The 18,752-nt window shown below is 43.8% G+C and overlaps 1 protein-coding gene across 2 annotated transcripts in view; it reads right to left on the bottom strand.

Annotated features, from left to right (window-relative positions):
* Nucleotides 1-18,752, bottom strand: part of OAZ2 (ornithine decarboxylase antizyme 2) — an 83,782-nt gene that overhangs the window by 13,347 nt on the left and 51,683 nt on the right. For both annotated transcript variants that reach the window (XM_030187952.1, XM_030187961.1), the window contains exon 4: nucleotides 14,869-14,954. In XM_030187952.1, coding sequence (XP_030043812.1) covers nucleotides 14,869-14,954 — 86 coding nt within the window. The remainder of the gene's footprint in view (nucleotides 1-14,868; nucleotides 14,955-18,752) is intronic.

Below are 18,752 nucleotides of genomic sequence, written 5' to 3'. Positions count from 1 at the left end.
CTGTATAGTCCATGCAGTCTGCCCAATAAGAAACTAATAGCATATGTTGCAATAACACATATTCTTGATCTGTTCTTGCCATTTTCAGAACTCTGCAAGGCACTGGACATATTCCCCAATTACTGGAGTTGCCATCGAAAACTACTCCAGCCCATCCAGATGTGTCTAGCTATAATCGGGGCACAGACTGTAGAATTCTGCTCTACTCTGGCCTCATGTCCCACTGCAATTAATTACTATGGCGTATGTTTGAACTTACTGTATGACTAAATGTTTTCCTATACTATATGGAGTCCCTTTTCTTAGATATTTTGACTGTACACCGCCTTGATTGGCACTGTAAAAAAGGTGGTTTTAGAAAACTCAATAAATGGTAAATAGGATTAGCTCTTAAGCATCTAATGGCACAAAAAAGTTTTCATCAACTGAGTTAATAGTGAGGTCCCAAGGCACAGCAGGTGGTTTGATGGGAGACCAATATTTATTTATAAATCATCTATATAAGGGCTTCTTTTATAAAGCCGTGCTACCAATTCTTGGTGCGGCAAATCAGAGAAAGCCCATTCAATTCATATGGGCTTCCTCTCATTTGCCGCACCGAGAATCGGTAGCATGGCCTTGTAAAAGAAGCCCCAAAATTCTAAATGGTGGACACTAAGAAAGTCTAAAACAGATATCAAAACGTATAACAAATCATTAAAAAATGTACTAAAAAAAAACAAAGCACAACAAAAGCCAAGAAAGAAAAAGTTGCATCCTTGAGCAGAAGAAAGCAGTTGGTGATTAAGGGAAGTCTGGTTGGAAAACAATAATTTAAGCAAGTGGTTAATATGAGCTTTGGGGGGGGGGGGGGGGGGGGGGGGATTTTTCTCTGTCTCTCTTTTTTTTATTTTTTCACACACATAGGTCCATGTTAATATCTCATCTACATCAGGAGTTTCTCTTGGAGGAGGTGGGGTGGGCGAATGCTGGCAGAAAGAAGAAAACACAACACATTTAGATTACTGACATTTTCTTTAATGCTTTTCTTTGCTTTTAACAATGTAATTTAAGCAACTTTAGGTAATTAGTACCAAAATAAACATCAAACACTTATTTTACCACAAGAACTCACTCCTAATTTACTCTACCATGCAAAAGCGACATCAGTTTGATGTCACTGTTTACATTAACTGTGAAAATGGTGTCTGGGTTGTTATCAAGTTATTGCAACAACTAAGCATTATGGTGTAGAATGACGTATTGCTGAATTTCTGACAAAGAATTGGTGGGGTGGGTGAAGGGCCTGGGAGAAAGAAAAACAAAAAGTTAAAAAAGAAATCCCAAAACTTAGGTTACTGACATTTTCTTTAATATTGAATTATGCATAACCATAGAACTGCACTACAAATTTAGACAAAAAAGCTAAATATGACAGAATAAAAGCAGTATCTTTTCTTTAAATTTTATAATAGAATTCTATGGTTGTGCATAAGTCAGTATTAAAGAAAATGTCCAATACCCTAAATGTCTTTCTTTATCCCTACCAGGCCCTTCACCCCCCCCCCCCCAATTCTTTGTCAGAAATTCAGCAGTCACCTTACTTTCTAATTCTTCCTACTTTCTTACTCATCTATATGTTGCAACTTTACCTTACCCTTCACTACCAATTATTTTTTTAATTTTTTGTTACATTTGTACCCCGCGCTTTCCCACTCATGGCAGGCTCAATGCGGCTTACATGGGGCAATGGAGGGTTAAGTGACTTGCCCAGAGTCACAAGGAGCTGCCTGTGCCTGAAGTGGGAATTGAACTCAGTTCCTCAGGACCAAAGTCCACCACCCTAACCACTAGGCCACTCCTCCACGTTCTATTACGTACTGTGTAGTCATTGCAAGTAGTATACCATGCCATACTTTGTATTGTTACTTGAATATTTTTACTGTTGTAATTGCATATTGCTCATGTTTGACTATTCTTATTGTACACCGCCTTGAGTGAATTCCTTCAAAAAGGCAGTAAATAAATCCTAATAAATAAATACATCATTCTACACCATAATGTTTAGTTGTGGCAATAACTTGATAACAACCCAAACACTATTTTCACAGTTAACGTAAACAACTACATGAAACTGATGTTGCTTTTGCATGGTAGAAAGAGTAAATTAGGAGCAAGTTCTGGTACTCAACTATACAAAGTGTTTGACATTTATTTTGGTACTAATTACCTAAAATTTGCTTAAATTACACTGTTAACAAAGTTAGAAGACAAAATCTAGGGGTTCCCTTTTCCACCCCCAATCACCTCATATAAATGTTATATATCTATATAAAATTATATGTGCATGTACATATTTTATTACCAGGTGATACCCAAACCTGGTCCTCAAGGGTCCTAATCCAGGTAGCTTTTCAATATTTCCACGGGGAATATGCATGAGATCAAACCAAATACAGAAGACAATGCATGCATTCATGCATATTTAGTTGGGGAATCCTAGTAATTTGACTGGGCTATGGCACTTCAGACTGAGTTGATGACCTCTGTTCTGTACACACAACCCCCCCCCCCCTCATGTATTCCTAAACTCAACAGGAAACCTAGATGTTTGCAACTAAACATCATCTGTTGTTCATGCTCCATGTGCCACTCAACAGGTAGCAGAGTATGGAACCCCTAACTAGGGCATCATGTGGGGTAAGACTTGAACATGTACTTGTGGTTGAGTTTGGGTGAATGGGGTGTTGGATAAACTGATGCTGAAGGATTCCTCCCCAAGTCCAATTGCACTGTCATTACCAGGGCACTGTTTTGAATGGACAGTGTGTAGCACCAAGACATGCAGAAGATGTTGATAAAATATATAATCAGTATAATATATTCTTCAGTGTCCATATCTTCAGTTGCTAATTCAGGTAACTTCTCATATCAATTACTGTATTGTTTTTTTGGCCTGGCTCCTCACATCTTCATTACAGATATTTCAGTACCTTCAGGACTGTGTTACAATGGATTTCCCAGCTGCCCTACTGGTCCTCAGCCATTCCCTCCTCCCCACCCCCCACCCTAACTGGCCATCTGCCCAGTGCTACTCAATTCTAATATACTTGCTCTTGTGTTCCATTTTTCTCACTGTTCCTTATGCTCCTAAGCTCATATACTCTTACTGCACCAAGCAATCCTCTTCATTGCTTTTTCTTCTATCATTCTGTGCTTGCAATAAACTCCCTTCTGAGGCTGCAGACCAGAAGTGGGCAAACTATGGCTGTAAACTAAAACTGGTTTATGGGATTGAGATGTATAGAACTTCACCTCATTTATTTTTATGAAGTACACAGCCAAGGAAAATATGCATGCAACAAAAACAGGAAAGAGCAATCTAAAAGCTCAAGCACAAAGAACAAGACTCCCATAAAGTGATGCTTTAGAAAAACTATCATCTCTGTATATATTCCTGCTGTCTGGTCTGCCGATGCTTACTCCATCCCTGGCAAAATGCAGCAACCCCTAGATCTAAATCTAGCTCTGTAGTTTCCCTGGCAATGTTATCAGTAAAAGGCAATATCTGGAATATTTCTGGCAGCAACAGAGCTAAGATTTATTGTTTCCCCAGTGTTTTAACATCAAAAAAACTTTCCATCACAGAGCACCTGACACTGCAGTGAGACCCAGGTCCCTAGAGGCTCACTGCCAAGTACTGTTTGTTTTCTACCCAGAGAGGTATGCAGACTACACAGGTATGTACCATGCACTTGCACTGTGAGGTAGATATAAGTGGGTGTAGTTATTAGTATACTAACCATTACTACTTTTCTCATGTTTTCTCCCATGACTGGTATCATCGGATTCAATTTACTACAGAGCTACCACAGCTTTCAAGCATGTTCAAATGACCATGTGCAGTTGTCTTGTAGTACAACATTCATGAGTTCAATACAGGATAAATAAGTTGCTGTACTTGAGAGTAGAGGCCGACCGAATTTCAATTTCAGCACAGAAACAGACCTGAAATCTAGGTTTGGTTTTTGGCCAAAAAATGCCTGTTCATTGTCGTCATAAACCTGAAACTGTAACCCTGTCCCACCACCGCTGCAAGCCAGTATCCACCCATTCCCCCTTGCAGAAAGCATGTTCCTCCTCCCAGGTCACCCAATCCCCTCCTGGTGGTCTAGTGGTGTCTTCATAGCCGGAGCATCCCAAGTTGATAAAATGGTGGGCGAGACTGCCGCAGCTGCCATTTTGAAATTGGGAATGGCCCGAGCAGCAGGGAAGATGCGGCTGCTATTTTTACAGTTCAGCCAATGGGGGCAGGAGTAATTTGGGATGCTCCTGCCTTGAAGACACCACTAGATCACCATGGCCTTTACAAGATAGGCTCAGGGAGGGCAGAGTGGTAGGTGGTGGTGAAGATTGGCTTGCAGCAGCAGTGGTGGGGGATGGGGCCAGTTTCAGTTGCAGCTAAAACCAAGCCATGGATTCTGGTTTGGTTTTGGTTGGCCTCTACTCAACAGAAAAAAAAAAAGAAAGATTCTTGTTATATGTGAACAGCTTCATAAACAAGCTGGATAGCAGTCATTACTCATTGCAATATTTGGCTACAGGCTGTACTTAAACAAGGTAGATGGGTAAAACAAAAGCAATTCTATAAGGTACCAACAGTTAATCTAGATTATAGATTACTAGCATTTAAACATGTGCCTGGTGCCAATAATTGGCAGATAAATGCACTGTTTATATAATAGTGCCTGGCACTTATGCGTATAACTCGCTTCACATGCAACTGTCATAAGGACATACTGCCAAGCGACGCAGGCAACGTTTAGAACACTTTCAGCTACACAGAATGCATGGCGTGCTTAGCTTGCATCCACTATCATAAGCAGGTGTGTCTAACTTTTGGTATGCCATTGTGGCTTTGCACTAATATTCTAACACAGCATGGGCACACTCAAGCCATTATAAAAGTCACACTTGTTGCCCTTTTTTGGTACTTAAAATGAGGCACCAATTTATAGAATTGCCACTACTACTGGATTTTATTATTCACTTTTTCCAAATCTGAGCTGAAGGTAAGCAACATACAGGTACATAAATTGTTTTCCCTGTCCAAATATACTCACAATCTAAGCTGTACCTGAAGGGACTTGCCCAAAGTCCAGATTAGAACCCTGGCTTCCCTGCTTTCAAGCCCACTGCTTGAAGCAATAGGCTACTCCTCCGCTCCATTTGCAAACAAGTTGTTTAGGGTTTTTATTTAAGCCTGGTCAGTTACAACTGAAAAATGGCTGTGATTATACTTTAATTGGATTTAAATCTTAGTCGATAAGCACCTATGAAATGGTGAAAAGTAATGGGTAAATATCTACTGCAGCCTCACCTGCAAACCAGTATCCTAAATGTGACGTGTCACAAAGAGAAAGTCGATGTATACACAGAAGAAACAAATCCTCGCAGAATAGGAAATATACAATATAACAGCAAAGAGGACTAAAAAATGAGCAGATGATGCTTCAGATGTGTAAAGGTTTATTGTGGAACAAATGAGACTCGACACAGCTGTGTTTCAGCCAACAAGGCCTGCATCAGGAGTCTCTTGGATTGTACTGAAATGTCCATTTGAAATAATATCTGTAGTCAATATGAGACAGCAACTAACAAAATGCACCATGCATCAAAAGCAATCCACTGGCTCACATGAACTTCTAAACTCCGAACCAAGCTCGTTTGAAAATTGGATTTTTCAGTCCAATCCAAGAGACTCTCCTGATGCAGGCCTTGTTGGCCGAAACATAGCTGTGTTGAATCTCGTTTGTTCCACAATAAACCTTTAGACCATCTGAAGCATCATCTGCTTATTCTTGAGTCATCTTCGCTGTTGTATTGCATGTGTCACAAACAGCCATAACAAAAAATATCTTGCCTGATAATTTTCTTTTCCTTTAGTTGCAGCAGATGAATCCAGAGACCTGTGGGTTGTGTTCATCTACCAGCAGGTGAGATAGAGAGCACTGATTTGCCCTGTGTATAGCCCTGTGTATACAGAACATGACACTGCCTGTCCAGTCAGCATATCTTGTACCAAAGCACTCCTTCATAGACATGCCTCTCACATAACAGCGATGAATTGAACCTTTAAAAAAGAATACAAACACAAAAGACAACCCCCCCCCCCCCCCGGAAACCTGTAGCAAAACCCTGCTCAGGACAGAAACCTTCTACCAAAAACAAAGTACAAGCAGATAGGGCGGTACTTTGGATTCATCTAAAGACTAAAGGAAAGAAAATTATCAGGTAAGACATAATTTTTTATTCCTTAGCGTCAGCAACAGATAAATTCAGAGACTTGTAAGATGTAGCAGATCCAAAAACAGAATCCACCCGGGCTGAAATGTCTACACAATGTCTGACAAACATGTGCATGGAGGACCAAGTAGCTGCCCTACAAATCTCTTCCAAATTCCCCACACAGGTCTCTGCCCAAGAGGATGCCAAAGCACGCATGGAATGAGCTTTCAGCCGCTCCACAGGGGAACAGCAAGCCAAAACATAGGCTGCAGAGATAGCCTCCTATAACCACCGAGCAATGGTAGACTTGCCGACCTGAACATGTATACCTTGGAGGAAAAGAGAAACAGGGGTGACATGATACAGACATTCAAATATTTGAAAGGTATTAATCCGCAAACGAACCTTTTCCGGAGACGGGAAGGTGGTAGAACTAGAGGACATGAATTGAGGTTGAAGGGGGGGGGGGGGGGGGCAGACTAGGGAGTAATGTCAGGAAGTATTTTTTCACAGAGAGGGTGGTAGATACGTGGAATGCCCTTCTGCGAGAAGTGGTGGAGATGAAAACTGTAATGGAATTCAAACATGCATAGGGTAGACACAGAGGAATTCTGTTTAGAAGGAATGAATCTATGGAATCTTAGCGGAGATTGGGTGGTGACGCCAGTATTTGGAGAATAAAACTGGTGCAGGGCGGAGGTCGTGCCCTGATCGTGACTGAATAGATATGGAGGGGCTGGAGTGTAAATTTTAAGGGGCTTCGATGTTAGCTTCATAACTTTTAATACAGGAACAGTGCTGGGCAGACTTTTACGGTCTGTGCCCTAAGAAAGGCAGGGACAAATCTATAAAGTATTGCATACCATGTAAAATAAGCTTATCTTGTTGGGCATACATGAGCTTATCTTGTTGGGCAGACTAGAAGGACCGTTCAGGTCTTTATCTGCTGTCATTTACAATATGTTACTAAGATAGAATTGAAAAATGAACTGGCGGAACTATTGTTAGTAATATGCAATTTATCTTTAAAATCAAGTGGGGTACCGGAAGATTGGAGAGTAGCCCATGTAATGTCAATATTTAAAAAAGAGGTTCCAGAGGGGATCAGGGAAATTATAGACCGGTGAGCCTGACATCGGTGCCAGGCAAAATGGTAGAGACTATTATAAAGAACAAAATTACAGAGAAAATTCAAAAGCATGGATTAATGAGACAAAGACAACATGGATTTAGTGAAGGGAAATCTTGCCTCACCAATCACATTTCTTTGAAGGGGTAAACAAATATTTAGATAAAGGTGAGCCGGTTGACACTGTGTATCTGGATTTTCAAAAGGCATTTTACAAAGTATCTCATGAAAGACTCCAGAAGAAATTGGAGAGTCATGGGATAGGAGGTAGTGTCCTATTGTGAATTAAAAACTGGTTAAAGGATAGAAAACAGAGAGTAGATTTAAATGGTCAGTGTTCTCAATGGAGAACGGTAGATAGTGGAGTTCCCCAGAGGGCTGTGCTGGGACCGCTGCTTTTTAACATATTTATAAATGATCTAGAGATGGGAGTAACTAGTGAGGTAATTAAATCTGCTGATGACACAAAGTTATTCAAAGTTGTTAAATCACAAGAGGATTGTGAAAAATTATAAGAGGACCTTACGAGACTGGGAGACTAAATGGCAGATGTCGTTTAATGCTAGCAAGTGCAAAGTGATGCATGTGGGAAAGAGGAACCCGAACTATAGTACGTAATGCAAGGTTCCATGTTAGGAGTCACCGACCAAGAAAAGGATCTTGGTGTCGTTGTTGATGATACGTTGAAACCCTCTGCTCAGTGTGCTGAGGTTAAGAAAACAAATAGAATGCTAGGTATTAGGAAAGGAATGGAAAACAAAAATGAGGATGTTATAATGCCATTGTATCACTCCACGGTGTGACTGCACCTCGAATACTGTGTTCAATTCTGGTCGACGCATCTAAAAAAAAGATATAGTGGAATTAGAAAAGGTACATAGAATAGCAATGAAAATGATAAAGGGGATGGGATGACTTCCCTATGAGGAAAGGCTGGAGCGTCTAGGGCTCTTCAGCTTGGTGACAAGACGGCTGAGGGGAGATATGATGGAGGTCTATAAAATGATGAGTGGCATGGAACAGGTAGACGTGGGACTAGGGGGCATGTGATGAAGCTACGAAAATAGTAAATTTAATACGAATCAGAGAAAATGTTTCTTCACTCAACGTGTAATTCTGGAATTCGTTGCCAGAGAATGTGGTAAAGGCGGTTAGCTTAACGGTGTTTGAACTTTTTTGGGATCTTGCCAGGTATTTGTGACCTGGATTGGCCACTGTTGGAAACAGGATACTGGGTTTGATGGACCTTTGGTCTGTCCCAGTGTGGCAATACTTTTGTACTTCTGTAAAGCAGCCACTCCTTTTCGAGGACCAAGGAAAAGCACAAAGAGATGATCCGACCGATGAAAATCGTTAGTAGCTTCTAAATACTGAATCAGAGTATGGTGCACATCCAGACAGCTCAAACGGTGAAATTTCTTCAGATACTGACTCACGCTAAAGGAAAGAAGAAACAATGGCTGATTAAGATGAAAGGTGGAAACCACCTTTGGTAGGAACAAAGGTACAGTCTGAACTGTCACTCATGTGTCTGAAAAACAAAGGAAGGGGGTCTCTACCAGAGTGCACATAAAGATCTGACACCCTGCGGGCTGAAGAAATGACCACCAGAAAAGTTGCTTTAAGAGCAATATCATTCAATGTGATGGAGCGCGAACAGGCTTGAAGGGAGGCGCCTCAAGTACCTGCAGAACCAGATTCAGGCTCCAACTAGTGTAAAGGCAAACAAGCAGAAGCTTAAAATGGGTGACCCTTTTAAGGAAATGGACTATATCTGGATGAGAAGCCAGAGGAAGACGAGCAATGCGACCGCAATAGCAGGCAAGAGCAGCGACCTGTACTCTCAGTGAACTGGCAGCTAAACCCTTCTGCAGCCCTGACTGCAGAAAGGCTAAGATATGCGGCAATGAAGCCTGAAAGGGGGAACTGCCCGCTTGGAACACAGGACCTAAAAAATGTGCCAGACCTGTGTGTAAGCTGCCGAGGTGGATCGCTTTTTGGCATGAAGCACAGTACTGATAACCGAATCAGAATAACCTCTTCCTCAATTTCACCCACTCATGAGCCAAGCCGGAAGACCAAAGTGGGAGGGATCCTTCATGAGGACTGGCCCCTGCCGCAGAAGATAGGAGGAAGGCGGAACGGTCTGTCCACCGCCAGACTGATAAGATCCGCAAATCATGGGTGTCTGGGTCAATTGGGAGCTACAAGGACCACTCAGTCTATCAACGACCAAGGGGGAAAGACAAGGAAGAATCTTCTCTGGCCACGGTTGCAGTACAGCATCCAGCCCTTCGCGCCACGCTCCCTTCTTCTGCGGAAGAACCAAGGGTCCTTGGCATTGGTGCTTGTCACCATCAAGTCCATGGCTGGACTTGAATGATCAAGTGAAAGGCCATTGACGAGAGTTCCCATTCGCCTGGATTCAGAGTGGTACAGCTGAGAAAGCTGGCCTGTACTTTGTCCACCCTGGCGATGTGCACCGTGGACAACTGCTAAAGGTGATGCTCTGCCTCCAACATCAGCAAAGGACTATGAGTGGTCTCCTGACGGTTGATATAAGCAACCACGGTTATGTTATCCGAGAGGACCCAAACTGGTTTCCCCTGGAGAAGGTCCTGAAAAGCCACAAGTGCCTTGCGAATCGCTCAATCGATTGATGGACCAGAGCGCCTCCGTCGGGGTCCAAAGGCCCTGTGTGTAATGAGAGACAATGCGCTCCCTATCCCGAGGGACTAGTATTGGTGATTAGCACCATCCAGTTGGGCGCCAACAGAGAAACACCATGTCAAATTGCTGGATTGGAGCCACCACTGCAGGCTGTGGTGAGCCAACGGTTGCCAAAGTGGTCACCTCTTAGTCTTCTGAAACAGTGGACCAACGACTCAACAAGGATTGTAGTAGGGGTTGCATGTGTGCACAAGCCCACAAGACCACTTCCAGGGTAGCTGTCATCGACCCCAAAACCTGAGTATAGTTCCACACCCGAAGGGGGGGGGGGGGGGGGGGGGAGGTGGATCCCGTAGTAAGAGCCAAATTTGTTGCTGAAGTTTGATTTGTTTCTGCTGGGGCAGAAAAACATGACCCTGCACCATGTTGAACAGCACCCCAAGCTTTTTCAGGTGCTGGGAAGGGACGAAGGGACTCTTGGGCACATTGATCATTCAGTCTAGGGACTACAGAAGGGATACCACTCGAGACGTGGCTCGCAAACTGTCCTGGAGCGAGGGAGCTCATATTAGCCAGTTGTCCAAATAGGGATGAACTTGACTGCCCTCCCACTGCCAACACCACTGCCAGAACTACCATCACTTTCAAAAAGGTACATAGAGCAGTGGCCAGGCCAAAAGGAAGGGCCTAACTGAAAATGCTGATCCAGAATCGCAGAGAGTACAAACGTCTGATGTGGAGGCCAGATGGGAATGTTTAAGTAGGCCTCCAAGAGATCCAAAGCCGTCAGAATTTCCCCTGGCTGAACTGCTGCCGATGATTGAGCAAACAATCTTCATGCAAAAGTGATGCACTCAAAGTGAATTGTTCACCCAATGAAGGTCAATGATCGGACAAAAGGATCTGCCTTTCCTGGGAACCAGAAAGTAGATGGAGTAACGTCCTCAACCGAGCTCCAGTGAAGGAACGGGGACCCCTGCCCCCAGATGGAGCTGTATTAGAGTGGAATAAATGGCCTGTCACTTGAGGAGCAGCACATGGGGATGCCAAGAAAAAAAAAATCTCCAATGGGAGAGGAAAACTTGAGCTTGTAACCGTCTCGAAGGAAAATTTGAGCTTGTAACCATCTCGAATAAGCTCTAAGACCCACTGGTCTGTCGTCAGTTTGGCCCATTCTTCAAAAAAGCATGACAACCGTTCCCCCTACAGAAACCAATGAGTGGACCAATGCCCCATCATTGGGCATGTCAGGTAGCAAGAGAGGTTCTGCCAGCGCTCCCATACGAGTGCTTATTCTGTCAAAAGGACTGCCGTTGCTAGAAAATCGAGACTTGACACGCCAGAAGGGTGACCAGGATGGTATGTTCTAGTATCACGAAAATGTGACTGCTGCCGACTGGGCCTAGATAAGGGCCACAGCCTGTCTTCCAGCAGGCGCTGTGTCTTTGAATCCCCCAGGTCCTTGACCAACTTCTCCAATCCTCACCGGGGTTTATCCTTAAAAAGGCAATTTAACTAAACACTGCGTCTGTGGCCCAGTGGAATAACCACAACTGGTGGCCCGAAATAGCCAAAGCCATCTGCTTGACTAAAGCTCTAACCAGATTATATAAAGTATCTGCCAAATATGCCAAGCCCGTTTCCAAATCAAGAAATTCCAAGGATGGCCAAGTCCCCGAGGCCAACAAGGTGTCAGCCACCTGTTGGACCCACAAAAGAGAAGTGCGGGCAGCATAAGAACCACAGATGGCCGCCTGCAAAGACAAAGCAGCCACCTCAAAGGACATCTTCAGAGTGGATTCCAGTATATGGTCCTGCATGTCCGAGAGGGCAATGCCACCCTCCACAGGCAGGGTAGTCTTCTTAGTCACTGCCACTACTAAGGCATCCACTCTAGGTAAGCACAAATGATCTAACTCATCCTAAGTAAGCGGATAAAGATGAACCATAGCCTTCGCCACATGGAGTTCGTGTCAGGCATGGACCACTCCACAGAGCTCCTGAATGACTTCATGCACTGGAAAAGCCCTAGGAAGCTTTTTACAGCTGGCAATTTTAGGGTTAGCAGAAGCTGCGGATTGCGTCTCAGGAGAAGAAATATCCAAAGCCTGCAAGGCTTTAGATATAAACGAGAGCAACTGCTCCCTATGAAAGACCCGCACAGCTGTGGGGTCATCTGCCTCTAAAGCCTGAAGGTTTGGGTCCTCCAGCCCCTCCAAGTCAGCTGCAGCTAAGGACACTGAAATCACTCTCCTATCAAAAGAGGCAGGAGAGCCAGGGGTGTCTAAATCCCCCTCAGACTCGGACCTCCAATGTCCCCACTTCGATGCAGGAGCCACTAACTCTGCAGAAACAGAATCTAAGGGAGCAACTTGTAACGTGACAGCCAGGCTGTCAGACCCAGCAACAGCCTGTTTCAATAAAGACACACAATGAGCAACAGCACAAATCCCAGGGATAAGGGAATGCCCACAGGTCTCTGGATTCATCTGCTGATAAGGAACTAATTTTTATAGCATTAAAGGACATGACATATGCAGCCATGTACAAAAGGGGTATCTCCGCAGATGAAAAATCACAGATGGAAAAAAAATTAATAGCAAAACTAGAATAAAAAAAAAAAATTGGAAGACTTCAGACTATTCACATTTGTACTGTGCAGCTGCACAGGCTTAAGTATAAAAATTGAGGTCAAGGATATGGTGGAAGTTTGGAGCAGAAATCAGAATATGGCACAAGTAACACAATTCTGGATGATGAAAACGGCACTGAAACTCACTTAGACCCAGATGATCAAAAGCCCTGCGCTGTTCCAAACAGCGCCCTAAAAATAGCGCCGGGACAGCGCAGGGTTTTCTGCATCGATGATCAAAGATAATGCATGCAAATCTAAGCAACGCTATTATCTTTGATCATGATGTTTAAAGTGCGGGAGAATTATGCTGAGCGCATCCTCCCGCACTTGTTTGACAGGTCTGGGCTGTCAAAAGCCCAAACCTGTCAAACAGCCTGCCCCGAGGCCCGAACGAGCCCCCCCCCCCCCCAAAAAAACGTCCTGGCCGCCGGCGGCCAAACCCTCTCCCACCCACCGACGGGGGGGGGGGGGGGGGGTGATGGTGGAGGATCGGTGGGTCTCCAGCCCCCGAAACCCCCAGAAATCGTTGATTGGATCTCCCACTGTGATCCATCGAGGGGGGGGGGGGCTCCTCCCCCCAGCGTTGTCCTTAGATTCCCTGGTGTGCTGTGGTGTCGTGACACCCCCCTGGCCCCCTCCCGGCCCCCCTACCTTTTGTTGGAGGAGGGACGCAGCCTGCCTGCCTCCCTCCTCTTCCAGTCAGTTGACGCCCAAAATGGCGGCGCCCAGCACCGCCCACTGCATCCTGGGATGCACTGGGCAGGGCTACAGACCATGTCGATGGATCACAGTGGGAGATCCTTTGGCCGGAGGCGGCCAATCAACGATTTCTGGGGGTTTCGGGGGCTGGAGACCCACCGGATCTCCAGCCGTCCGTGAACGTGGGGGGGGGGGATCGTCGGGGGGACCGGAGGTCCACCGGACCTCCAGCCCCCCCCCCGTTCGCGTTTGCCTTGGGGGGGGAAGGGGGGGCCTGCCAGCATGCAACTGCATGCTGGACAGGGCTCACCATTCCTCCCCAATGATCCTCAAAATCTAACGCCAGCTCGGAGCTGGCGTTGATTTTGCTGCGGCCAGCGACCCAATCTTTGGCGCGCTGGTCGCTGATCACTGGGGATGAATGCGTTAAGCGCCAATTAGCATGCATTTGCAAGCTAATTGTGCTAGAAGCTCTGTTTAGCATGCATTTGCATGCTACTTGTGCTGAAAGCCCTCGAGTGCGCTGTTTCAGGCGCTCGAGGGCTCTGATCATGGGTCGGCTGCAAACTCTGGCGCTAGTATGGCGTTAACAGCCTCTAGCACCAGAATTTGCTTTTGATCATGAGGGCCTGAGTGACCAGGAAACAGAACTGGCCCTACCAACTAGGGAGACTAGGCAGCTGAGGGAGGTTGCATGATGGCAAGGAACAGCACTTTATTAATGTTGCTCTTGGCACAGCATGGGGCCTCTAAACAGAAAGCTGCATTCCAGCACTGTTGCACCTGCCCCCTCCAATTCAAACTTCCTGCTGGGGATAAGGGTGGCATGCAGCGGTGCTCAAGTATAGGCCTGTGCCTCATGCCATGCTCTTATTTTGCTGCATACAGGGTAGTGGGAACATGCTCAGCAGGGGGTTGGGCGAGATGTTTGATATGGCAGTGAGGAAGGGGAGGTGATGGACTGGGAGGGGTCAGGATAGGGCCTCAGCTGCTCCCAAAGGGTCCCCCCAAAGTACCATATAATCCTCAAGCCAGTCCTACCATGAAATACAAAGTTACTTATTCAGTGATCTCATATCTGACAGTAGAGGAGAATGCTCTGAAGAATAATATTTCTTTAGAGCATTCTCCTCTACTGTCAAATGTTATATAATGTCAAACTAAGGGAAGGGTTAGGACAGTTAGTGGTTTGACCCTTAGCAATGTCAGCTGGATGGCTGGGAGGGTCCCTTGATATCTGTCTGCCTGGTTTGAATGTGATGAATCTTACATCACCTAGACAGATTTTATAGGGTGTTGGGGAGGTTGTTTGTGGATACCTGTATTTTATGAGGTCTTTCCAAAATACACATAAAATAAGTGCCTTTTGGACCTGTCCTGTTATAGATAAAAGAAAAAAAAAATCAGGTCTTTTAGGTATGCGAATTTAAACAGGAAGCCCAAGAGAAGAGGTTGGTCAGTCTCTCACCTTTGTCTTCACGACTTTTTCTAAAGCATATAAAGACATAGCCCACTTTCATCTTCTCTTCTGCAAACTCCAATAGTGCCAACAGTCTGCCAAACACAGGGAGGAATACATCAGTTTGATCCAAGTCTTTAAACAAAGAGACAAGTTGTCTCAAATAAACCATGCAAACCTGATAGAAAAAGAACTAGAAATTGAAGGGGGATAGCATTAATTCAGAAGGGAGCGGGAAATTACCCGCTATCAAAAAGAAATTCAACTAACATAATAAATGAAAGCAGATAAGGACCTCTATGGTCCATCCAGTCTAAGACCTATTACTAAATTCTTCTGTGGTACTGGTGATCTGAAACGGATAAATTCATGTCTGCACAGTTTAATAATGTTAGCCACAATTCTTTTAACCCAGTTGATTACAACTTTAATTAGAACCAGTGCTGGGATCCTGCTGCTACACCACTTCATTTGCAACTATTTGGGGAATTTTCCTTATTTTAACCGATTCCACTCTTTCTCCCTCTGTATCTACTGTAGTTATTGCAATATACACCTGGACTCTAAATCTGGCCCTGATGATCCATCATCTGTGACCACCACCCCCTTCCCTCCACCAAGCCACAGTGTGGAAGACCTGACCTAGGAATCAAGCTGCCAATGAACTAGGCCAGCTTGATTTGTTATTCAAGACAGTTTTTTTTTTTTTTTTTGAGTGTAGCAAGTCATAGTAGTAAAGATTCTGGGTTTTGGCACGCAGCAATTTGGCCATATTAACAACATAGGATTAAAATATTTAAAAGAACAAATTAGCAAACTGTACCAAATACAAGCTTAAACATAAAATGTATTTTAATTAAATAGGGGATTCAAATTTTGGAAACCAGTCGGTGGATTTCAGAACCATTTCCTAGAAAAGAATCCAATGACCAACATGCAATATTTGAGTGCAAACAGTTAAGTTTACGTTTAGACCCGTGTCAAGTGTTCACACACCAGTGGATCATCAGCTGCTGCAGGAGTTTCCACCAGAGAATCTTTTTTGTTGAGCTTGTAAACATTGTATCCTATAATAGTATTCTGTTCCAGACAACTCAAGAACATCTTACATAAAGAGAAACCCGTTCTCATTCTGTAAAGTCAGTATCATTGCATTTATCTTCATTACCCCTTGCATCACAGTAATAGTTCACTGAATTTACAGAACACAATCTGATTTAATTTTGGCTACTTCTGAGTCACCAGAAGGAAAATTTGCATCCCTGCCATGTCCCCCCCCCCCCCCCCCCCCCTCTCTGCAATTGGCTTTAAAGTGGCCCGGCAACATGATTATTCAATTTCTAATATGTTAAAATGTTATAATTATCATATTTTTGATGTTTTTCTTGAATGTAAGCCACATTGAACCTGAGCTTCTTCAGGATAATGTGGGATACAAATGTAATAAATAAAATAAATAAATGCCTGCCCTGAATTGTTGTATTCTCTACTGGTATGAGAATAGAGGACACGTGAAGAGTTGCAGAGCAACTGTTACATCAACTTCATATTAATTTACAGAAAATAAAAAATCCAAGTCTTGCCTCTGCAATGGGATGCTAAGTAGCTTGGCAAGTGGCACCACCTTGTAAACAAACCAAACCAAACCAATCTGAGATATGAACTTTTGAGGACTACAGTCCACTTTAGTAGATGCATTTGGGGAAGTGGACTTTGGTTCTCAAAAGCTCATACCTATAAAAAGGTGCCACCTGCCTAAACTAAATAAACTGTAAAGATGCTAAAATACATTAAAATTACAGGGGAATTCTATAATAGTGTTCAAATATCAAAAAGTAAAGGTGAAAATATTCAGAAGCTAAAAATGTATATACCAGGGTTGTCCAACCTCAGTCCAAGGGTCACAATCCAGTCAGATTTTCAGGATTTCCTCAATAAATATGCACAAGATTTGCATGCACTGCCTCCAAATAAATCTCATGCATATTCATTGGAGAAATCTTGAAAACCTGACCTGGCGGGAGCTGAGGTTGAACACCCCTGGTATATAAACTTTTACATGATCACAATTGTGCTTTCTCAGTTACTTTTAGTATTCACTTAACAGGCAAACTTCAAAACTGCAAGAGCTGCTCTGCTTGAAGAATCACAGTTGTTGATGAAACAGAGCAGAAAACTTGTAATTAATCCTCCTGGGCATTCTCCAATAGCATTTTTAATATAATCACATACTTTAATTATATCTGTACTCATACACACAATGAAAAACAGAATGCCTTGCAAAAGCCTTTATACCTTTGTACATTGTTCATGTTCTGTTGTCTACAAAATATAATCCAAAATGCATTAAAACAGGAATTTGTTGTTTCATGGTGAATGCATGAAATTATGCTATGTAGATCAGTGAAAATTGAAATATTCAGAAAATAATTAAGAAACCAAAAGTTCTGATGTCAGAAGTCTTCAAAACACCTGAATTAATTCTTGGTGGAAGGCCCTTTCACAGTAATAACAGACGTGAGTTGCTTCAGAAAGGTTTGCAACTGTGCACTTCTGCCAAGAATGAGCGAGTGAAAACTGCACCAGGCTGAACAGCTCAAGCTCTTTTACTCTGGCTGGGGCTCAACTGGCCTGCAGTATTCAAAGTCCTGCCACAGATTTTCTACTGGATTCAGGTTTGAGCTTTAGCGCATATTGCTTCTATTCGTAAAGTCATTATTTTCATTGCCATAGCTAAAACAGAATGAGTCTGTAGCACCACATTACAAACCCAGGTAGCAGAGGCCTATCAAAGCTCTATTCCGCAGAGAGGAAATGGTCAGGGGAATGTGTGGAAACTGAAGGGTATCTGTAGTAGAAGTATGTGAGGACAAAGGTTATACTGAATGCAAAGGGTGAGATATGCAAGAGACAACAGGACCTTTTCTTTATTGGGGGACACAGTAGGGGTGTGGTGTGTGGGATTGTAAATATATGGAGGGGAGTCGGTTGTAGAAGTGTGTTAGACTGAGGAGAGAGGTGTCAGGCACACAGCAATTGTGAGGGTGGAGATATTAGGGGTGCAGAGGAGGGTCAGTGGAAGTCTTCCCCACCATAATCTGCCTATATTTCGCACCATCCATCTTTCCCTCAATCTTCATAAGCCTCGCTGTTCCTGCTGCTACAAAAACATCCCCATAAAATAATGCTACCACCAACATGCTCTACTGCAGGGATGGCATTAGCACAGTGATGTGCCGTGTTTTATGCCGCACACAATTTCCTAGCACTGAGACCAAACAAGCAAAGTTCCATTGTAATCTCAGACAACAAAAAACAAACACTTTCTTCCACAAGCGTGACATGTCCCCTAAGTATTTCTTTGCAAACACTATAGTGCTCATTTCCGAAGCAGATGGATGTCTCAAAATGGCCAAAAAAGGTCCATCTGCCGAAAACTCTAAGTTGTGATTTCTGAAAAGCAGAATTTGGACATTTTATACTGCAGTTCATCCAAATAGCAAGACGACATGTTTTGGGTGGGACAACGGCAGGCCCAAAATTAGAACGTCTTTCAGACATAATGGACTGGGAAGAAACATCCAAGGCAAAAAAAGAACTTTTTTTTTTTTTTAATAGACTGGTTTCAATTATACCAGCCTACAAAAAAGGTGCCCTGATTTGAGTAGCTGACCACTGGAGGAATGATAGCATGACCCCTCCTTAATCTCCCAGTGGTTACTGATCCCCTTCCACCCCCTTAAGAAGTGAAAATGACAATGGATACCAGGCCCTAAAACAGCTTCAGGTCAGGGGCGTTAGCTACGGGTGGGTGCTTGTATTCATCGCTATTGGCGCTGCCTCCTCCAGCCTCCGTCTCCCACTCCCGTGGCAGCGCTTGCAATTTGCTACGG

Source organism: Microcaecilia unicolor, chromosome 1 (assembly GCF_901765095.1).
Source record: "Microcaecilia unicolor chromosome 1, aMicUni1.1, whole genome shotgun sequence".
In the NCBI taxonomy this organism is placed as follows: Eukaryota; Metazoa; Chordata; class Amphibia; order Gymnophiona; family Siphonopidae; genus Microcaecilia; species Microcaecilia unicolor.
This window is presented reverse-complemented; position numbering and strand designations above follow the sequence as displayed.